This window comes from Cupressus sempervirens, chromosome 2 (genome assembly GCF_028749045.1).
Source record: "Cupressus sempervirens isolate cs-2001-9-10 chromosome 2, ASM2874904v1, whole genome shotgun sequence".
Taxonomy (NCBI): Eukaryota; Viridiplantae; Streptophyta; class Pinopsida; order Cupressales; family Cupressaceae; genus Cupressus; species Cupressus sempervirens.
Genome location: NC_143119.1, coordinates 777,571,204 through 777,590,630, shown reverse-complemented (window position 1 = coordinate 777,590,630; position 19,427 = coordinate 777,571,204). Strand labels below are relative to the sequence as shown.

Below are 19,427 nucleotides of genomic sequence, written 5' to 3'. Positions count from 1 at the left end.
AAGCAAATCTCTGACTGTATTGTCAGATAACCTCTTTGATACTTAGACAATTTTCTAAGTCTAATTGCCAAAATTGTATCTCCATACTTTGCTCACTTTATATAGGGTATAAGTTACCATAAATGACAACCTCATACTTACTAACCTAGCCAAATTGCCAACAATCTCCCACTTTGGCATTGATGGTAACATAGTGGGAAAATTAGTTGTTCCAAACACTCCAAAATTACAAAATTTCAAAACTTGTAACATTTATTACATGGCCATACAAAATTTGCGAAATGTGGATCACTTTCTTATTTAGACCATCTTACATAGGGATACTCCCCCTTTGACTATGTTCTTACTTATAACTCCTTATACAATTTCCTTATATATATATATATATATATATATATATATATATATATATATATATATATATATATATATATATATATATATATATATATATATATATATATATATATAATCTTCCTTACTATACTGCCCCTTTGACATCAATGACAAAGGTGGTGTCAAAACTTATATACAAATCAAAATTTTGAATTTCTACCTTTAAGACTGCTAGGTGGATATCTGTGTAATGTTGTCCACAAAGTTCTTCAAGATCGAAAATTTCTTGACAAACTTGTCCTTTACAGCATCTGATATGCTTATCAGTGCACATAATCCATATGATGCAATCTATATTGCGTTAAAATTTGTGTATATGGATTTCTCATATGATGCCTTGGCTGAAAGGCATTCATCCAAACTGTGTCTATGCATGGTCTATCTGTAAGGTAAGGTGCTCTCTCAATAGCAAAATTGTTTTCAATAACCTTTCCTTCTTTAGCTCTAATAGCCCAATATCATCATGATTTATGCTTATTCTACTCTCTGAGTCCATGATTTGTACATAGGACTTTGTAGCTCACTAACAAGAGTCTTTAACTCTTCCATTTTGGTTATTAGCTCATCTGAGATGTCCTTGATAAAAGTATGTGATAGGGCACATTTACCATATACTTCTTTTGCTTCTGTCAAGCATCTCCTCAATTCCTTGATGCATGTGTCAAGAATCTTTAAGTCTTCTCTTATGTTCTCACAAACCTTCCTAAACATTCCAGCATCATGAAGAGTTTGTGCCTTGGTAACTGCCACTTCTGATAATTGAGTAAACTTGTTATCAAAAGCTTTGATCATTTCTTTTGCTCTTTCCTATGGTTTTGATTAACTCTTACTGATAAAATGCTCTACAATTTCTCTGTTACTTCCATCAATGAGCTTTGTAGTTCCTTGATGCATGTGTCAAGAATCTTTAAGTCTTCTCTTATGTTCTCACAAACCTTCCTAAACATTCCAGCATCATGAAGAGTTTGTGCCTTAGTAATTGCCACTTCTGATAATTGAGTAAACTCATTATCAAAGCCTTGATCACTTCTTTTGCTCTTTCCTATGGTTCTGATTAAGTAACTCTTACTAATAAAATGCTCTATTACTTCCATCAATGAGCTTTGTAGATTCTCCACTCTCTTGTTCTTCTCAATGATTTTGCTCAGGGATGATATCAAGCCAACTTGATCATCGTCATCTAATCCATTTCCTGATAAAGCGGTCAATGTTGATGGTGACCTTGAAAAACCAGGTTCACTTGCCTTCATTGCCTTCTGAGGAGTTTGCATTTCTTGTCTTTTTTTTCTCCCTTCTTCAGTTTGCACTGTCACTAATCGATTCTTTACTCTTTGTCTCTAGCTGTAAGGGTGCCTCCTTTTTCTCTGTTACAACCCGTTTCATCTCTGGCTTGAAGTGAGAAGTCTCATGGACTATGACTCTCCTATTGTCCTTCATCTTCTCAACAGCTCTCCTAAGTTTTTCTTCTTTTTCTTCTTCTTCCTTCTTTCTTTCTTCCTCTTCATCCTTTTTATCTTTATCGTCTTCCCTTTTACCTTTATCTTCAAAACTTGGGTAACCTACCAAATTGTCAACATTAGGCCCAAAATCCTTGAAAGGATCTTTTGTTGTGTCCATTGTGATCCTAGTGTTGTCCACATGCATTGTATTTGTACCAATTGTAACTTGTGGCATTTCTGATGTAGGTGTTAAAAATAGATAATACTGAGAGGGGGTGTGTGAATCAGTATTCTACAAACTTTTGCCCACAACAAAATATTGTTAATTACTTTATAACTTGCATATGAAAGTAAACCAACAATGTTGAACAGTAAATATAACCATACACATAGAGAACTCATAACAACATTATTTGTTAACTAGGGAAACCCTGGCTAAGGGAAAACCCTAGTGGGGATGATACCCACTAGATGATTCACTAAACAATAGGATTCAATTAAGGATATTGACCCTGTTAGGAGTTTATGAAGTACATATAGTGTCTCGAGTCCTTGTTAGAAGCCTCAACCCTATTAGGAGTTGGTAGATCAATTACAATGTATGCAAAAAGAACCCACTACCCTAACATGCAATTATACAATTCAATTCCTTTACAAAAAAGATATACATACAATACTTGCTTCTTGTTGTAACTCGCACTAGCTTTGATCTTTAAATCAGATTTTGCATCACATAAGTCTTGCAAATGGTTCTCACAATAGTTCGCATGTCACATCTAATCATGCAACTTCCATAGTATCTGTGCATCACATCTACTCGCAGCGCAACAAACTTACACATTATTTGCGCAACATAAGATCTTTACTTATACCTTGCGCATTCACCAATTGTTGCTCAATCGACTTCCATGTCTTCACACGCTTGACATAATATAAAATAATATCCACATAGTCGACTTAACATGACCTAGTAATTATTTTGAAATCAAAATAATTCCTAAAGTCGTACAGCTTTGTTTTCTACTATGCTCTATTTTGCACTGTTAAATACCAGCACAGTTAAACTTACTATAACTTGTGCCGTACTGACCGTACACACATGCGCACTAGTACATGTCATCATGACAATGTTACAACCTTTCCTCAACTACGCATTAAGCTAATTACTTGCGCATCATCCGTACTGTTAAGATCTATACATTGTACTCTTGCAAACTCTCTAATACTTAGACAATTTTTGTCTTTGAATGCATTAATGAAATGCTGAGTACATGTTGCGATAAATGACAAGCATCAATACATCTAACTGATTATATTGCCAACAATCTCCCCCTTTGGCATTGATGGCAAAATTTGGGAAGATTGGTTAAGTCCCTAAATGATGTCATACAAAACAAAAGCAAATAAAATAACTACACACAAATTTTCTTCAAAACATAACAATTTTATTCATGTTTTGATGGATCATTACATTCCTTATCACTCCTTTACATTGATACATACATAAGCTCCCCCTTACATATATATTTACATTTATACAATCAAAAATTCCTTATCACTCCTTTACATTGATACATACATAAGCTCCCTCTTACATATGTATTTACATTTATACAATTTTCTCTACACAATACTCCCCCTTTGACATCAATGGCAAAGGTGTCAAAAACTGTATCACAAAAACTTGTTGCCTGTTGTTGATCAACTCGTCAATCTAGATATGCAATCTGCAAAATCAATCTTCAGCCTGTCAAAGTCCTTCTTCCAGTTGCCTTTGACTGTATTTGATATATTGATGAGTATGCAAAGTGCATAGGATGCCACTTCAACTGCACTCAAGTCAGTATAGGAAAATTTGTCATAGGAATTCTTTGTTGAAAGACATTCCTCCAATTGCCTTTACAAAATTACAACTTTGGGTGTTAGATATTCTCTGAGAACAGAGAATCTTCTTACTACTTTCTCCTTGTCAAATTCAATGCTTCTCACAGCATTATGGATCTTCTCAATCTCATTCTCAGAATCTTCAATTCTGATCTCAGTTTGCTGCAATCTTGTAGTGAGTGACTGAAGTCACTCACATGGCCTTTGATCTCTACATCAAAATCAGATAAGTATAGGACATTGCACACTATCCATATAACTTCTTTCCTTCAGCAATACACTATCTCAATTCCTTGATGTTTTCATCAAGTGCCTTTAAATCATTGCACACATTGGAGTACACTGTGTTGAATAGTGTTGCATCATGATTACTCTATGCGTGCGCTGCTACTACTTCAGTTAAGGTTGTGAATTCCTCATCAAAAGTCTTCACCAACTCTTTTGCCTTAGCTTGCAAGTCTAGATTAGCTACAGTTGTAGAAACTGTCTTTTGCATGCGCTCCAAGACTTCAGCAAGCGTCTTCTCCAAAGACCTTACAGATTTGTTTTTCTCAAACAATTTGCTCAAAGTACCCACTAGCTCTTTCCGGTCTTCATCATCAGATGGAAAAGGTATTGCTGCTGATGTTCAAGCTGCTGATACTACTTAAAATACAGTAGCCTTTCTCATTTGTTCCTCTGCACTCTTCTTTTCCTCAGCCTCTTTCTTCTTCTTCTCTTCTTCCACTAAATTTTTCTTTTCCTCTTCTTCTTTATGCTTCTTCTCCTCTTCTTCTTTCCTCTTCTTTTCTTCATCTTCCTTCCTTTTCTTTTCTTCAAGTTCCTTTCTCTTCTTTTCTTCTTCTTCCTTCTTTTTCTCTTCCTCTTCATCATCAAAACTAGTATAGGCAGTGATATTGCCAACAATATTTGCCCCATACGCTATAAATGGATTCTCCTTTGTGTCCGCAATTATGTGCGTACTATCCACTTGCATGGATTTAGTACTAATAACAATGTGAGGTGGAGATAGTGCTTGTTGTGTCTGTGTTGCCTCTTCCTCTTCACTAGAAGGTGTGTCTGCCTATACATACACTAGACTGTCAACCTTTGCTTGCGCACTCTCCTTAGGTATTGAGGACATATATTTCATTATAGCCTCCTCTGTTTCTTGCCTAACCTCCTCATAATTGCCTCCCATCAAAAGAATTGCTCTTCTTTGTTCCTCAGCAAGGGCTCAATACCTTTCAAAATTGTCTTAGATTCCTCTTTTGATCCAACATCACATAACTTGTTTATGGATGAGATCCTCATATTCAGATTTTCTACTACCCTTCTCTTCCTATTGATCAACTTATTGTATAGGTCTTTTGGAATCTTATTCTGAATACTATCAAATCATTTATTCCTCAGAATCATATTTCTAATTAAGGCATTCTCTAATTGTCTCCTATCCATACTACTATACATGCTATAAAATTTATTCAACTGAACAAAATTTTCATCATTTATAATCTGCACATTTAGATTCTCTACCTTTGGTTTCCATGCTTTCTTGCCTATGGCTGTCTTGGCTTCCTATGCATCTTGCTCAACGGGTTTACCTTCATCATCATCATCATCTTCTGAGCTTTCAGAACTGTTCACTCAGATGGTTTTCCTTCTTTTGCCAAGCCCATTGCTGCTCTGCTTTACTCTTCTCTTTGCTTGAGGTGCAGGTTCTTGCTTAACCTTCACCAATCTCCCTGACTTCCTCTATGTTGCGCAGTAGGTGCTTCCACCTCTGACTGCCTCGTAGATTGCTCATAGCTTGCTCTTGTAGGTTGCACTCGCGCAACTACTGCAAATGGTGCAATGGGAGCTTGCACACATTGTTGTGCCACCATTACTCCTTTTGAAGGTCCTGTCACTGCAATAGGTGTTGTTGCCAACACTTCTGTCTGCCCACTAGCCTTCATTTCCAACACAATTCCCCTTATCTCATCGAATTCATGTCTAGTCATGCCAGATTCCTTGAGTATGGAATCTATCTCCTTCTCTACATTCTTTTTACTCTCCTTATTGTGGAGCTTAGACTCTACAATTCTTGACCTTTCATCATATCTCCCCCATCTAGGACATTTTGTATCATGCTCAGAATTGAGTATGATCTACACATACCCTTCAATAAGTTTTGCGCTCATCTCATAGCCCATAGGCTCAATGAACTTCACTCTAGGTATCACTGCTTCCATGCATGTGTTATTAGTTTCCACCATGAAGCACAAATCATCCTTATACTTCTCTACCATAGAGGGAGGTATCCTATACCTCAATTTCATTTCAAACTAAAATTGCTTCATCATTCTGTCAATATCAATGTCTCTGACATTCTCAGGTTTAGATTTGTAGCTTTGAGTTACAATCTTCATTGCACACTCACTGCTATCCCAATTAATTACTCCAAGAAATTTCTTAGTAACATAAAAGAATAAATGAGTCAATAGGGGCTCAAATCTAAATACTACGCTACTGGTTTTCTTTATCTTCACAATATTGTCCAAAAGTTGCACTATGACAATGTCGCACAAATTAGCTTTTCTCCTTTCAACAGCCATCACATATGTTGTATGAATGAATCCAGCTAGTACAGAGTTTACCCTTGATCCATGGTTCAACTTGTACCCTAAGATTTTAGTCAACAACTTGATTGCTTTATCCTGAATAGGATCAACCCTCATATTTCTTCCATCGAACTTGGTTTCCAAGTTTGTCTCCACTAATTTCCTGACACTTTTCTCATTAACAGGATTACAACCTTCATTTCTGAATCCTGTGACTTTGTGGATTAGGTCATTGTCAATGACGACCTATACATCTCCTAACCAGAACATATCATCATTAACACTGATCAGTATGATTCAGGTCCACTCGTGACTGTCGAATTTTGTGTAGAACATATACTTCACCAAATTCAAATCTTCAAGGTGCGCATACTCAAACTTCAAGGATAAGTCATTATTACATAGGACTCCTAAGTCCTTGTGAATCTCCTCATTATCTATACTCTTGATTTTGCAATGTATATAATTCCTTATATCCTCTACATGTAACAAATTTTCCGGAACTTGCAAAAATGCACCTATAGGATCATCTAGTAAAGAAACAAATGGGTGTTTCTTGAACTCATACCTTGGTCTGTCACTAACATCATGCACTCTTTGACTAGCCATTCCTCAACAACTGTAAATGCTTCAAGAAATTGGTTTTGATACACTATAAAATACCTCAAATTCGTGATTTTAGGGCTTTATCAACTTTTGTCTTCACAAACTTGCTTCACACATCAAATGTTGTCAAATCGCTCTTCAATTCGCTCAAGACACTTCGCATGAACAAATGGTACATCAAATCTTGTTCACGATCCTTAAATCATTTCAAATTGCATTAATAAATGCATATCTACCACAAACTCATAATACTATCTTTGTTTACCAATGACCTTGATCTTACAATTCCTGCTTATTGCAATCACATGAAGACTTGCACACTAAAACGTAGCTTTCTCTCTATGTCTTCTACCTTCTATTAACTGCGCAATCTCTAACTCACTCTCTAACATCAGTTCTAACCACTAATGCTCTGCTACTTACTGCAATAGTTTAATTTAGGCAGGTTGAGTCACAAACAATCTGTGACTTCTTTCCATCAGGTGCATCAAAGAATTGCTCTTCCAATATTGTATGTTAACTCTCTAGATTACAAGCCTTCACAAATGCTTCTTTGAATTCCTCAACATATTCCTTGACTGCTTTTTTCTAACTGTTGTTGCCTCCATTTTCATTCCTTCTATCATTCCTGTTGTTCCTTCTGTGATTAGGGTCCCTGTTAAAGTTCCCTCTGCCCATTCTACAGAATCTTGTTGTATGTCCAAAATTATTGCATAACTGACATACAAGTGCATATCTCCTCTAATTGCTCCCATTCTGACTCTCAAGTGCTCTGTAATTCCTTGTAATATGTCCAGGATTGTTACATTTGTAACAAACAAACTACTTCCTCTTACCATTAGGTTTCTCTCCATCATTACATCTACTCTGTGATCTACTTCTTCCATTACCTACAGGGTTATTATTTCTAAACATTCTACTAGTCTTATTATCATCAACAAATTTAGGTTTCTTACATTCTACTGCCTTATGTCCATAACCATGACAATTATAACAATAGAAATTAGTAATGGGTTTAAAAGACCTACTTGTACAATCTCTCTTCATATGTCCAACTTCATTGCATATGAAACATCTACCTTTGAATTCATGTCTTACCTCTTTGGATGAGTCATCTTGCTTACGTTCTTCAACTTCTTTGTCAATTCAGTTTTCTCAACTTCATCAGACCACTTGAACTTTTCTTTAGGGATTTTTGCTATAGAATTTGGTTCTATCCTAATCTCATCTTTCTTTGTTGACTTCTCTCCAAGAAAATATCCAAGGTCTATCTTGTCATAAGGTCTTTGATGAAATATCTGTTCATCAATTTTCTCAAAACTTATGTAAAGTTTCTCTAACTGTTGTCTTGCTTGTGTCAATTCTCCTTTCACGATGATATTGTATTTTTCCAACTCTGCATGCTCTATCTTAATAGAATCTAATTCAGATATCACTTGACTTAATTGGAATCTAAGGTCTGCATTCTCATATTTTAGATCAGGTTCACTCTTATTGCCACCAGTCTTAAGACTCAACTTAAGTTCAACAATTTTCAACTCATGTTTCAAGATCTCATTCTCTTTCTTGAGATTTTCTGTATCATCATTAACACTAGTCTGCACAAATGATTCCTTGCCAAATTTCAGACCATCAATATCATCTTTCAAATTGTCAATGTAAACTTTTGCATCTTTGTATCTATCTTTCAAGTTGTCTCTCTCTTCAGTATGAAGGTCAATCTGTTCAAGAGCTTCTTCAAGATTCTTCTTCAACTATTCCATATTCACTGGGATCTTAATTGAGTTGTTAAGCCTCTTCAAAGTAACTGGGCTCTACTACCAATTGTTAGAAATAGATAATACTAAGAAGAGGGGGTGAATCAATATTCTACAAACTTTTGCCCACAACTGAATATTGTTAATTACTTTATAACTTGCATATAAAAGTAAACCAACAATGTTGAACAGTAAATATAACCATACACATAGATAACTCATAACACCATTATCTGTTAACTAGGGAAACCCTAGCCAAGGGAAAACCACAGTGGGGATGATACCCACTAGATGATTTACTAAATAATAGAATCTGATTAAGGATATTGACCCTGTTAGGAGTCTATGAAGCACATATAGTGTGTTGAGTCCTTGTTAGAGGACTAGGCCTTGTTAGAAGCCTCAACCCTATTGGGAGTTGTTACAACCCTATTAGGAGTTGGTAGATCAATTACAATGTATGCAAGAAGAGCCCACTGCCCTAACATGCAATTATACAATTCAATTCCTTCCTAGAATAGATATACATACAATACTTGCTTGCTACTGTAACTCGCACTTGCTCTGATCTTTACATCAGAGTTTGCATCACATAAGTCTTGCAAATGGTTCTCACAATAGTTCGCATGTCACATCTAATCATGCAACTTCCACAGTATCTGCGTATCACATCTACTCGTTGCGCAACACACTTACACACTATTTGCGCAACATAAGATCTTTACTTATACCTTGCGCATTCACAAATTGTTGCTCAGTCGGCTTCCATGTCTTCACACACTTGACATAATATAAAATAATACCCACATAGTCAGCTTAACATGACTTAGTAATTATTTTGAAATCAAAATAATTCCTAAAGTCGTACTGCTCTATTATGCACTATTAAATACCAGCACAGTTAAACTTACTATAACTTGCACCATATTGACCGTACACACATGCGCATTGGTACACATCATCATGACAATGTTACCACCTTTCCTCAACTACGCATTAAGCTAATTGTCTACACATCGTCCGTACTGTTAAGATCTGTAAATTGTACTCCTGCAAACTGTCTGATAATTAGACAATTTTTTGTCTCTAAATGCATAAATGAAATGTTGAGTATATGTTGCCATAAATGACAACCATCAATACATCTAATTGACTATATTGCCAACAATAGGTATCTCTAACAATCTATTGAATAATGCATCTTCCATCTTTGTGTCTTTCATAGTTGTTATTGTTGCTGGTATAGAAATTGCTTTATCTTTTTCTTCTACGTGTACTTGTGTTGTGGAATGAGTAAGGGTCGCTTCCCCTATCATTTTGCTTTTTGATCTTGTGCTAGGTTCAATCTTTTGTACTTCAGTCATAACCTTTATAATAGTTTGTTTAGTTTCTTTATTAACTTCTTCATTATTTCCTCCCATTATCAATATGACTCCTCTTGTTTCTTAGTAAAGGCTCAATACTCTTCATTATTCTTTCAAGGTGCTCATCATTTTCTATCTCACATAGTTTCTTAATCAATATTTTCCTTATTGCCTTGTCTTCTTTAACAACTCTCTTTTTCCTTCACTAATTTCTCATACAGATCTTTGGGAATCTGACCTTGAATGTCTTAAAACTTCTTATTAGACAAGATCATGTGTCTAATAACTACGTTGTCCAACTGAAATTTCTTAAAATTATCATACAGATGGTAATACTTGTTCAATTGTGCAAAGTCTGCATCATTATCATACAAATTAATCTTTCACCTTTTGGTTCCCATTTCTTCCTTTCGCCAGTGGAAACTTCAGGTTTAGCTTTCTCTATTTCTTTCTTAGATTCTTCTTCCTCAGACTCTAATTTCTCTGCCTCTTGTTCTAGGCTCTTCTTCTTTTTCTTTCCCACATATGTAAGTAATGTTTCTCTTTTCTTGCCTAGACCAATGGCGATTTCTTTGACTCGTTTGTGTCTTGGTGGCTCAATTGGTTCTTGTTTTACTTCTGTAACCTCGTAGACCTTCCAGTGCTTGGTGGTGTGGTTGTCTAAACTTTTATAATACTAACATCTTCTTCCTCTCTAATTTGAACCGATGGACAAACTGTGGTTGCACTAGTGCAACAGTTGCATATGGTGCAATAGGTGTCTACACAAATGGGACTACCACTATTACTCCCTCCGTAGATCCACTATCAATGACTAATGGTTTGGCAACAAGAATGTCAGATTGCCCACTTACTTTCATTTCCACTGCTATTCCCATGGCTTCTCTGAATTCTTCCTTGTTCATCCCAATTTCCTTCAGTATACTATCTATCTTCTTGTCAACTATTTTCTTAATGTCCTTACTGTGCAGTTGATTGCCTACTTCTTTAACTTTTTCTTCATAGGTGCCCCATCTAGGACACTCCTTATCCTTTTTTGATTCCAAGATTATCTTCACATAACCCTCAATCAATTCCTATGTCATTTCATATCCCATAGCATCAATGAACTTCACTCTTGGTTCTACTACCTCCATGCATGTAACATCAGTTTCTACCATGAAACGAATCTCATCTTTGAATTTCTCAACTAAGGATGGTAGAATCCTAAATTTTTGCTTTATTTCTGCTTGGAAACTGTTCGTCATCTTTGTGATATCTTCTGTCATTCTTTCCTTTGGTTGTTTTCTATAATAGTGTGTGATCAGGTCCATTGTGCACTTGTTAGAGTTCCATTCATAACTTGGCATACTAGGAATTGCCTTTGTAAACTGTGCCAAGCAAATCTCTGACTATACTGCCAAATAACCTCTATGATACTTAAACAATTTTCTAAGTCTAACTGCCAGAACTGTATTTCCATGCTTTGCTCACTTTATACAAGGTATATGTTGCCATAAAAGACAACCTCATACTTACTTTGCCAACAAGATTGTCTTGTTGCCTGCGTCTCATGGTCAGCTTCTCAAAAGTGAAGGGTAGTAGGTAAAATGGGCCCCGAAAAGAAACAGTTATATGTGATAGCCCTTATTTTCACTAAGCTAAATTTTCAAATTTTATGGTGAAAATGTTTTTTGAAAGACTGTTGTGTGTTAGGGTTTATGTTTTATTTATTTTCATTTCCAGAGAATGGCCCTAACATGGTATTTTTGCCCCAACCCAGTATCATACTCTTGCCCTAGTCTAATGAAGTAATGCCCTACGATTGTGTTTTCATCTTTCTCACAAAAAATTTCATAAAAATTCACAATCTAGCCCTTACCCTAGGTTTTATTTCTAAGCGAGAGATTGTTTGTAATTTGAATCATCTCTTATGATCTTATGATCAAAGGGGTTGGCGAGTGATCGTAGGATTAAAATCTCAATTTTCCAATCTTATGATTCCCCTTGTGTCATGTCATCGTAAGTTATGATGGAAATGTTTTTAAGCCATCGTGTGTGATGTTACAACAAACAGTTGATCGTGGGATCGTAAAGGCAAAAAAGAAGGATCACGACCATGTGATAAATAGTTTATTGTAGGATTGTAGAAGTGTGAAAATACAAGGAAGAAGGAAAAGAGTGTTGATCCTACAATAAAGGAGTGATCGAGGCATCGTAACGGTCTTTGTAAAGTTTTCCAATGTTACGCTAAGGCCCTAGTCGTAAAATCGGGGGAGAAAAATTTGAAGCTTATGATGCTACAAGTGATGATGATCATAAGATCGTAAAGGTAATAATTGACAAAGCAAGGTGGCAGTTCAATGTCAGAGAAATGACATGCATTCTATCCTGATTGGTCAAAACTACATCGCATAAAAGGTGGATGTCATGTCGGGACAGTGGGGCCAAAGATGTCTTTGCATAAGTTTTATGGCAAAATGACAGATCCCGTTCTCCGATCTTACGACAAACAGTATATCAAAAGATCTCAAGGGCATGGATAAAGTGTTACGACGCTACGAAGTAGTGTATCGTGAGATCGTAAAGTTGAAAGTTAATGCCAACGATGCTACGATGAAGAAAGATAACGGTTTTCTCGTAACATCGTAAGGGTGAGAAGGGATGATTGCTGAAGTTACGAAATGGTCCACTAAACTGCAATCGTAAGATCATAAGGAAAAGGAAAGTGAGATAAAATGCTACGCTAGTGAGTATAAGTCGCCTCTCGTAAGATCGTAAAGGAGATAAAGGTAAGCTCTAATGTTACGGTAACTAATGTGTCGTGATATCGTAAAGGCCTTTCTCAAGGTTTACAATGATGCAATAAAGGGTCTGATTTCATGAGATCGTAGAGCAAATGTTCCCCATCTAAGATGTTACGAAGGGTTTTGACTTTTAAGTCGATCGTAGGATCGTAAACCCTAGGTTTGACCGGAGAATATATTTTTCACTTTTCTAAGCTAGAAACGACAAGCAACTCTCGACCAATGAGATTCGAGTAATGTACAAAAAATGTAATGCTGGATAGTAATGACGACGCTCCTCTGAGGTGACAGAAGAAACTGAGTTTAAAGCTCAAGCATGCTAAAAATCAATGCAAAAGAACATTGATGATGTACATTGAACAATAAAGATTTTATGTTGATCAGTTACAATTTACTATTCACAAAGAGAAGAAAATCCAAGCAGTTGAGAAGTTTTCAGTGCATACAAATTATTACTTTCAATGCCTAAGTATAGTTTTGCCCAATTTTTTCCAACATACAATTAGAATGTCTAACAAGGAAGTTGAAGAGATTCAGGCCGCAGAAATGGAAATTATAGAGACCTCCACTTCTAAGGGAGGAAAAACAAGACAAAAGAAACCTAATAGGTTTGTTGAGGAATGGATTAAGCTTTTCCCAAAATCCTCAAATGCTAATGTTGCAGATGATCATGCTTTTGTGGACCCGTATGCTCTATGTAGAGATGCTACATGTCTTAGGGTTACAGGTTGTGAACTTTTCAGATACTTTTACCACAACAGAAAGAAGAAAACCCTTGTGTGTGATCTGTGGAAAAAGAAAATGGCGAAATTGATCTTTCCAGAGGTTTTCATTGATGTTGATTTGGTAAAGGCCCTAATCAAGTCGTACAATCCAACCACCAAATCATTCCATAGAAGAGATAGAACTATTCTATGTACACTGGACCGTGCCTCATTCATTGAAGCATTTGGATTGGACGGTGTCATGGGCTAGCCTGTAGACTTGGAGGATCTACAGAAGAAGTTTGAGAGAAACACAAAGGCCTACAGAGGGAAGTCTATGCTACAGCATATTTCCATGGACTTAAAAAGTGTGGGTGATTACCCTAAGAAGGTGGAGAAAATGATGCCTTTGGATAAATTTAAGAATTATTTTGTCAAAACAATGTATGGTGTCCACAAGGTGCTTGGCAAGGATGGAACAAATATGGTGTATGGAGCAGAATTCATCATAGTCAGGGATGTGCAAAACTCATTCCATGGAGGAGAATATGATTATGTTGAATATATTTTGGAGGTGATGAAGGAAAATATTGCTCTAGCTCAGAATGGAGAGATGAAAGATTTCAAATTCCATCATTACTCACTGTTGATGCACCTGATCCTATACAAGAACATGGGGTACATAAGCCCTAACTTCATTGATCACACCTCATATGCAAATGGAGAGCTGTCAGTTCAGCTGTGGACATGGGTATGGGATAGTTCATATCACTTTTCTGATTCTGTATCTTTTTTCAATAATTTTAGTACTGTCATAATGAAAATGCTAGACCTAGGCTACTTTAGGGCACCTGAGATCTTTAAGAGTCTTTTGAGACCAACCCTGCTCCCTGAGAGTAAAAAGTTAGACCATAAATGGGGGGACATTTCCCTTTTTCCAACCTTTTCCTTGATGAGAGTATATGGTTGTCCCCAGCCACCCCACATATTTCCAAAATTCATTCCTTCCAGACTGGCCATTATTGAATTTATGTGCAATTGTTTATGGTTAATAGGGAGTATCTATGGCCTAAGGTTCATAGGGCACATTTTTGTGTAGATGTTTCAAGATTGGGGAACTTTGCAATTGGAAAAGAGGCCCTAGATCATATTCATTCTTTCCTCCACCACTACAACCTGTCAATAGGTTCTTACAAGATGAATGATCCTAATAATTGGATGAATAACGCTCTCAAAGAAATAAGGAACTATGTGTTGCCTAATACCAAGGAGCTACCCCATGAAGATGTTATCCCCAATATTGTTGCAGAGGGGGAGGCAGCAGATAAGTTATCCAAACTTGATGATATGTTGAGGGTAGAGAGGGAGATGAAGGGAGTAGATCCCAAATTCAAGGGATTTTATATGGATATCCCCTATCCTCATAGGATTAGGAAGATGGTCACTAACCATGCTGAAATCATGGCCCAAATATTAGAGGGACCCATAGGAGAAGAAGAGAGGGTGTGTCTTGACACCCCTAAACCTGATGTGACTCCAGGAAAATAGATGAAGAAGAGCCTGCTAAGGCATTGTGGGTCACCAAGGGGAATAAGAGGCAACGGATGCAACAGAGCCCAAGAGAATGAGCTTTGATGCTCCACCAACTCAACAAGGAGGTGAGGTAAGGACATCTGTCCTCAGGTTTATGATTGGCCATAGGGTGGAAACTCTAAGGAGTATATCACAACAGGCTCATAGAGTATGTGTTTCTTTACAAGATGCTAAGCAATTTTGCAATGAGGCACTTTCATGGCTACCACTTACATTTGATCTGTGGGGGCCATGTACTCAATTCTTAGAGAGGCTTATTATGTTGATGGCTAAAAAGTCAAATTTGTCTGATAAGGTAATCATAGTGAAGGAGAGCCTGGAGATAGTTAAGGAATTAATTGGTTTCTTTACTGGGAAATTACAAATTATACAAGGAAAGCTAAAAGTTTTATCTTAGGGAATTGAGCCCTGCATACCACCAATTTTGGATAATAGTAGCATGTTGAAAGAATGGCATGAATGGTCTGATGCATTCTATGCAATATCGATTTAAGAGACCACAGTGAAAATTTTTGAAGACAGCAGTGATGCCCCTTTCCATAATTTAATTGATTCCTTGTTCAGAGCAGAAATAGACTTGGATAAATTCATAGTGGAGTCTAAAGCCACAACCGATGCCAAGTGAACAAAAGCCATGAAGGACATAGAAGAGGTTAAAAGTAAAACCATAGAGTGGCCCACCAAGCGAGAGATTTATGTTTGGGAAGCGGTGGGAGAAATAAAAGCTCTACCAGCAGGAAGCAGCTGAGATATAATTGAGATTAAAGGCAACGAGAGATTAAGGATAAGATCAGATACACTGAGCAGTTCATCAGAAGGATAAATCTCTCATAAATACTCCTTTCAAATTTTGAGACTTTTGAGGAAACAGAGGGCAGAAGAAGACAAAGAGGATTAAAGTTCGAGTTGCTGCAGTAAAGTGCCAACCGCTGACTTTTCAACTACCTTTCCAATTTTGGATCAAGTGCAGAAGAATGCTTTGTATATCTTTTTGTATATGTCTTGCCTTTTTCTTTTCCATTAAGGTGTTGACATGTGTCCTCCCATCTGTAGCTTGTTGCAACCCTATATAAGGATTTCCAAGATGAGGAGTAGAGGTTGGAAGTTTGTAGAATTTTCCATTTTTATGTCTCTTCTACAATCCTTCCAAGTTTTTGTAATGATATGAATGTAATCAGTCTTGTATACATGAGAATACAGTGAATACCAAGGATCAGTTGTCAAGTTCTAGGTTGTATTTTGAGTTTTATCAGTATTGTATTCATTTTCAGAGAAAATCAATACAAAAAAGAAATCCTGCATATCTATGTCTTAGAGTTTTGTCTCCTTCCTTATATATCTGTGATCTTGAGATTGAAATAAACAAGTTTCTTTCAGTTTAAATCAATTCAGATGAATTGTGTATCTCTTACTGATTGTTGTTAAGTCAAAGAATTAAGTAATTGCTTTCTGTAAGTGATAGGGTTTAGGTTTTATGAGAAGGATATGGTAAGAATGAAATTCAAAGCTCATTGTTGACAAATTTAATTACAAGTTGATTAAATAGGTTCAAGTTGCTGGTGTTGACTCTATATAACAATGGATAAGACACTGGCACTTTTTAATTTTAGTTGCAAGTTGATGATTCATATAATTGCAGAGCACATATTAAAATCAAACAATCAATTTACCATTTTATGTAATGAAGAACTAAAACTGCTGGTTGTTACTTATTTGCATCTACTTTTCTTTGGTTACAGTTAGCTACTATAATCAGGAAGTTTATAAGCAAATCATAGAAGAATATTGACCATTTTCTGCTATAGGGGATAGTCTTGAAGAGAAGAATATCATAAAATTTGTCATATCAATCCCTAAGGTTTGCCACCTTGGCCCTGCAGAGTTTAAAACGAAGGGAACCCTAGTGACTCTATTGAAGTTGGTCCAGAACTAAGATTTAACCCTGCTGAGTATAGGACTTAGCTAATCCTTAGGCTTGTCCCTATCTTATGTTCCTGGTATTAGGCCCAGACCGGCCTAGTATGTTCCTTGTCAAAAAGAACTCCAACAATATGCACAATCTGTTGAAAGAAAGGAGGAATATGAGATTCTAGATGCAGGACAGAAGCACAGTAGAAATGAGGACATAGTTTACAATGAAAAAGTTCATAGAGCTCACGTATCCAATCTCAAATGCAAAATTGAACAGATAATGTTAACAGTACGGTTCTTGGGGTAGTTGATGGGCAAATCACATGTTGAGCACTTATTGCAATGCAGACCAGTAAACATTTGATACTAACCAGAAGTAACACCATCTATGCAGAGTTAACAAACAATAATTACAACATAAGGCATCAGCACTCCCACATTAATCTGATTCAGAGGTCCCTCGAGCACTCCCTTGCTGCTCTTTTGGGCATGCATGCACTTGTAAGCGCTATTGATTACTTTGGGCAATGTCTGAGTCTTAATGGCTACTTTTTTTCTCAATTTCAGACAACTTGCCTCCAAAAAGGTCAGAAATAAAAAAGCCAAAGAATTCTGTTTTAAAACTAAAAAATTGAAAAACTTGGTGCATAAAGAGAACACTAATGTTAGTGCGAGCAAAATCACATCAGAAAAAGGAGAGAAAGGGGCCAAAGAACTTTGTTACAAAATTTGGAAAACTTGATGCAGAAAGAGAAAAGTAATGTTAACTAGCAAAATGATATCCAAAAACGTGCAAATAAAAATTCATACCTTGCATGGTGCACATGGTACTGAATATTGTATGTGCAAAACACGCCCACCAAAATAACTGCAGGGATATCCATCCCACAATTCTTTTGCAGCCTCGGCTGGAGCTAGACCATGATAGGTAACAATGACACGAGTGCCGGTTTCATCAGCTGTGTTTACACTTGCAACACTACCAAATATGCCAAACGCAGTTGCAATAGTGTCAAGGGACAAGCCTAAAGCTGGTCCGCAATTGGCAACATAAAGGTGGGAGGTTGGAACCAACTTGCCACCTACACATTTAGGCCGCACAAACTTCAATTTCTCCATCTCCATCTACACCCTCTGAGCATTTGAGTTAAATGGTTTACTGCAATTAGAGTTGCAAAGCCTGGTTACGGTCAGCATTCAAACTTCAGTCACCAATTGTAATTTCGGTTATTATTCAATCAGATTTAAAACTTAAACTTGTAAAATAAAGTGACTGACAGATAGAGCAGATCTTATTTGCACAAAACAGATAAAGCTGAAAGTGTAGCTTCAGCCAGGAAAGTGAGGTTTGAGATCCAAAAAGAAAATAGATTGGACTGATTTGTTTTTCAAAGATATCTTAAGGTAATAATTTAATAGTTCTTAGCACAAATATTTCAAAGGCGACAAGAAGAAGAATTGTTTCCTTTTGAATTCCTCAATTTCAGCTACCATTATCTTAAAGTTTCAGCAATGATGAGCGTTGTTTTAAATATTCATTCAGTTACACTTTTCTGCTATAACCTGGCTAAAAGCTCAATTGAACAACCTCTTCAAGATCGTCTCATTCCCCTGACTTTTGTAGGCTTGTTGAACCTCTTATTTTATTCTTGAAGCAATCTTCATGTCAGAATATCATTGAACATTATCAATACTTAAATGTAGGCCCCCTTATGTGACAGACTATTACTGAATATAATTAATGATTTGATGCAGGACCCTATATCAGAAACATTTATTGATCCTAATATTATAAAATTCCAGTTAGTAATTTACATTGAGCCCATCTTCAATTGCTAATGAATTGGACTTTTGAGAAACATATACTACATAATGCATTTTCTGACATCAACGATTCATATAAGCCTAAGTTACCAGTTCAATTGGAAAAGTCTGGATTTGAGTATGGTTCAATCTCGGACTGGACACTCTGGATCCAGACAGGGCCTGCAGAATGGATCCATATTTGTCTAGGTTCAGTCTGCAGCATGGCCAAGAAAATTCAAGGTCATTCTGCAGTCCCAGAGAACCCAAGATGAATGCTGTTGTATACAATACTTTGTTTTTCTTTTTTGACCTTTAGGTTGACTATTCTAGAAAAAAAGCTCTAACCCTACAATTGACCTCAAATTACTTTGAAACAAAAAATCAATCTGATTTTACCTTGTTTTGAAAGCAAAAAGCACATGCCAGATACACATCTGAACTTCCATCCTTGCTTGTCATTGCATAAATAATGCTGAAGATTGACCATTGATAATTCCAAAATTGTTGTATTGCTAATACTATAAATGCAATAAGTTGAAAGAACCCATTTACTGCCAAGGAGATTGTGGAAAGAGCTTTTTAAATTAGAGGTAAGTTCT

The 19,427-nt window shown here is 36.4% G+C and overlaps 1 protein-coding gene across 3 annotated transcripts in view; it reads right to left on the bottom strand.

Annotated features, from left to right (window-relative positions):
- Positions 1-19,427, bottom strand: part of TRM9 (RNA-binding (RRM/RBD/RNP motifs) family protein) — a 121,894-nt gene that overhangs the window by 82,096 nt on the left and 20,371 nt on the right. The window contains exons 2-3 of one of the 3 annotated variants that reach the window (XM_089815572.1): positions 18,937-19,042; positions 17,833-18,202 (exon numbers count right to left, since the gene is read on the bottom strand). In XM_089815572.1, the coding sequence (XP_089671698.1) occupies positions 17,833-18,147 (315 nt within the window). In that variant the 5' untranslated portion in view covers positions 18,148-18,202; positions 18,937-19,042. The remainder of the gene's footprint in view (positions 1-17,832; positions 18,203-18,936; positions 19,043-19,427) is intronic. The other 2 variants (XM_089815570.1, XM_089815571.1) reach the window with 2 other exon arrangements.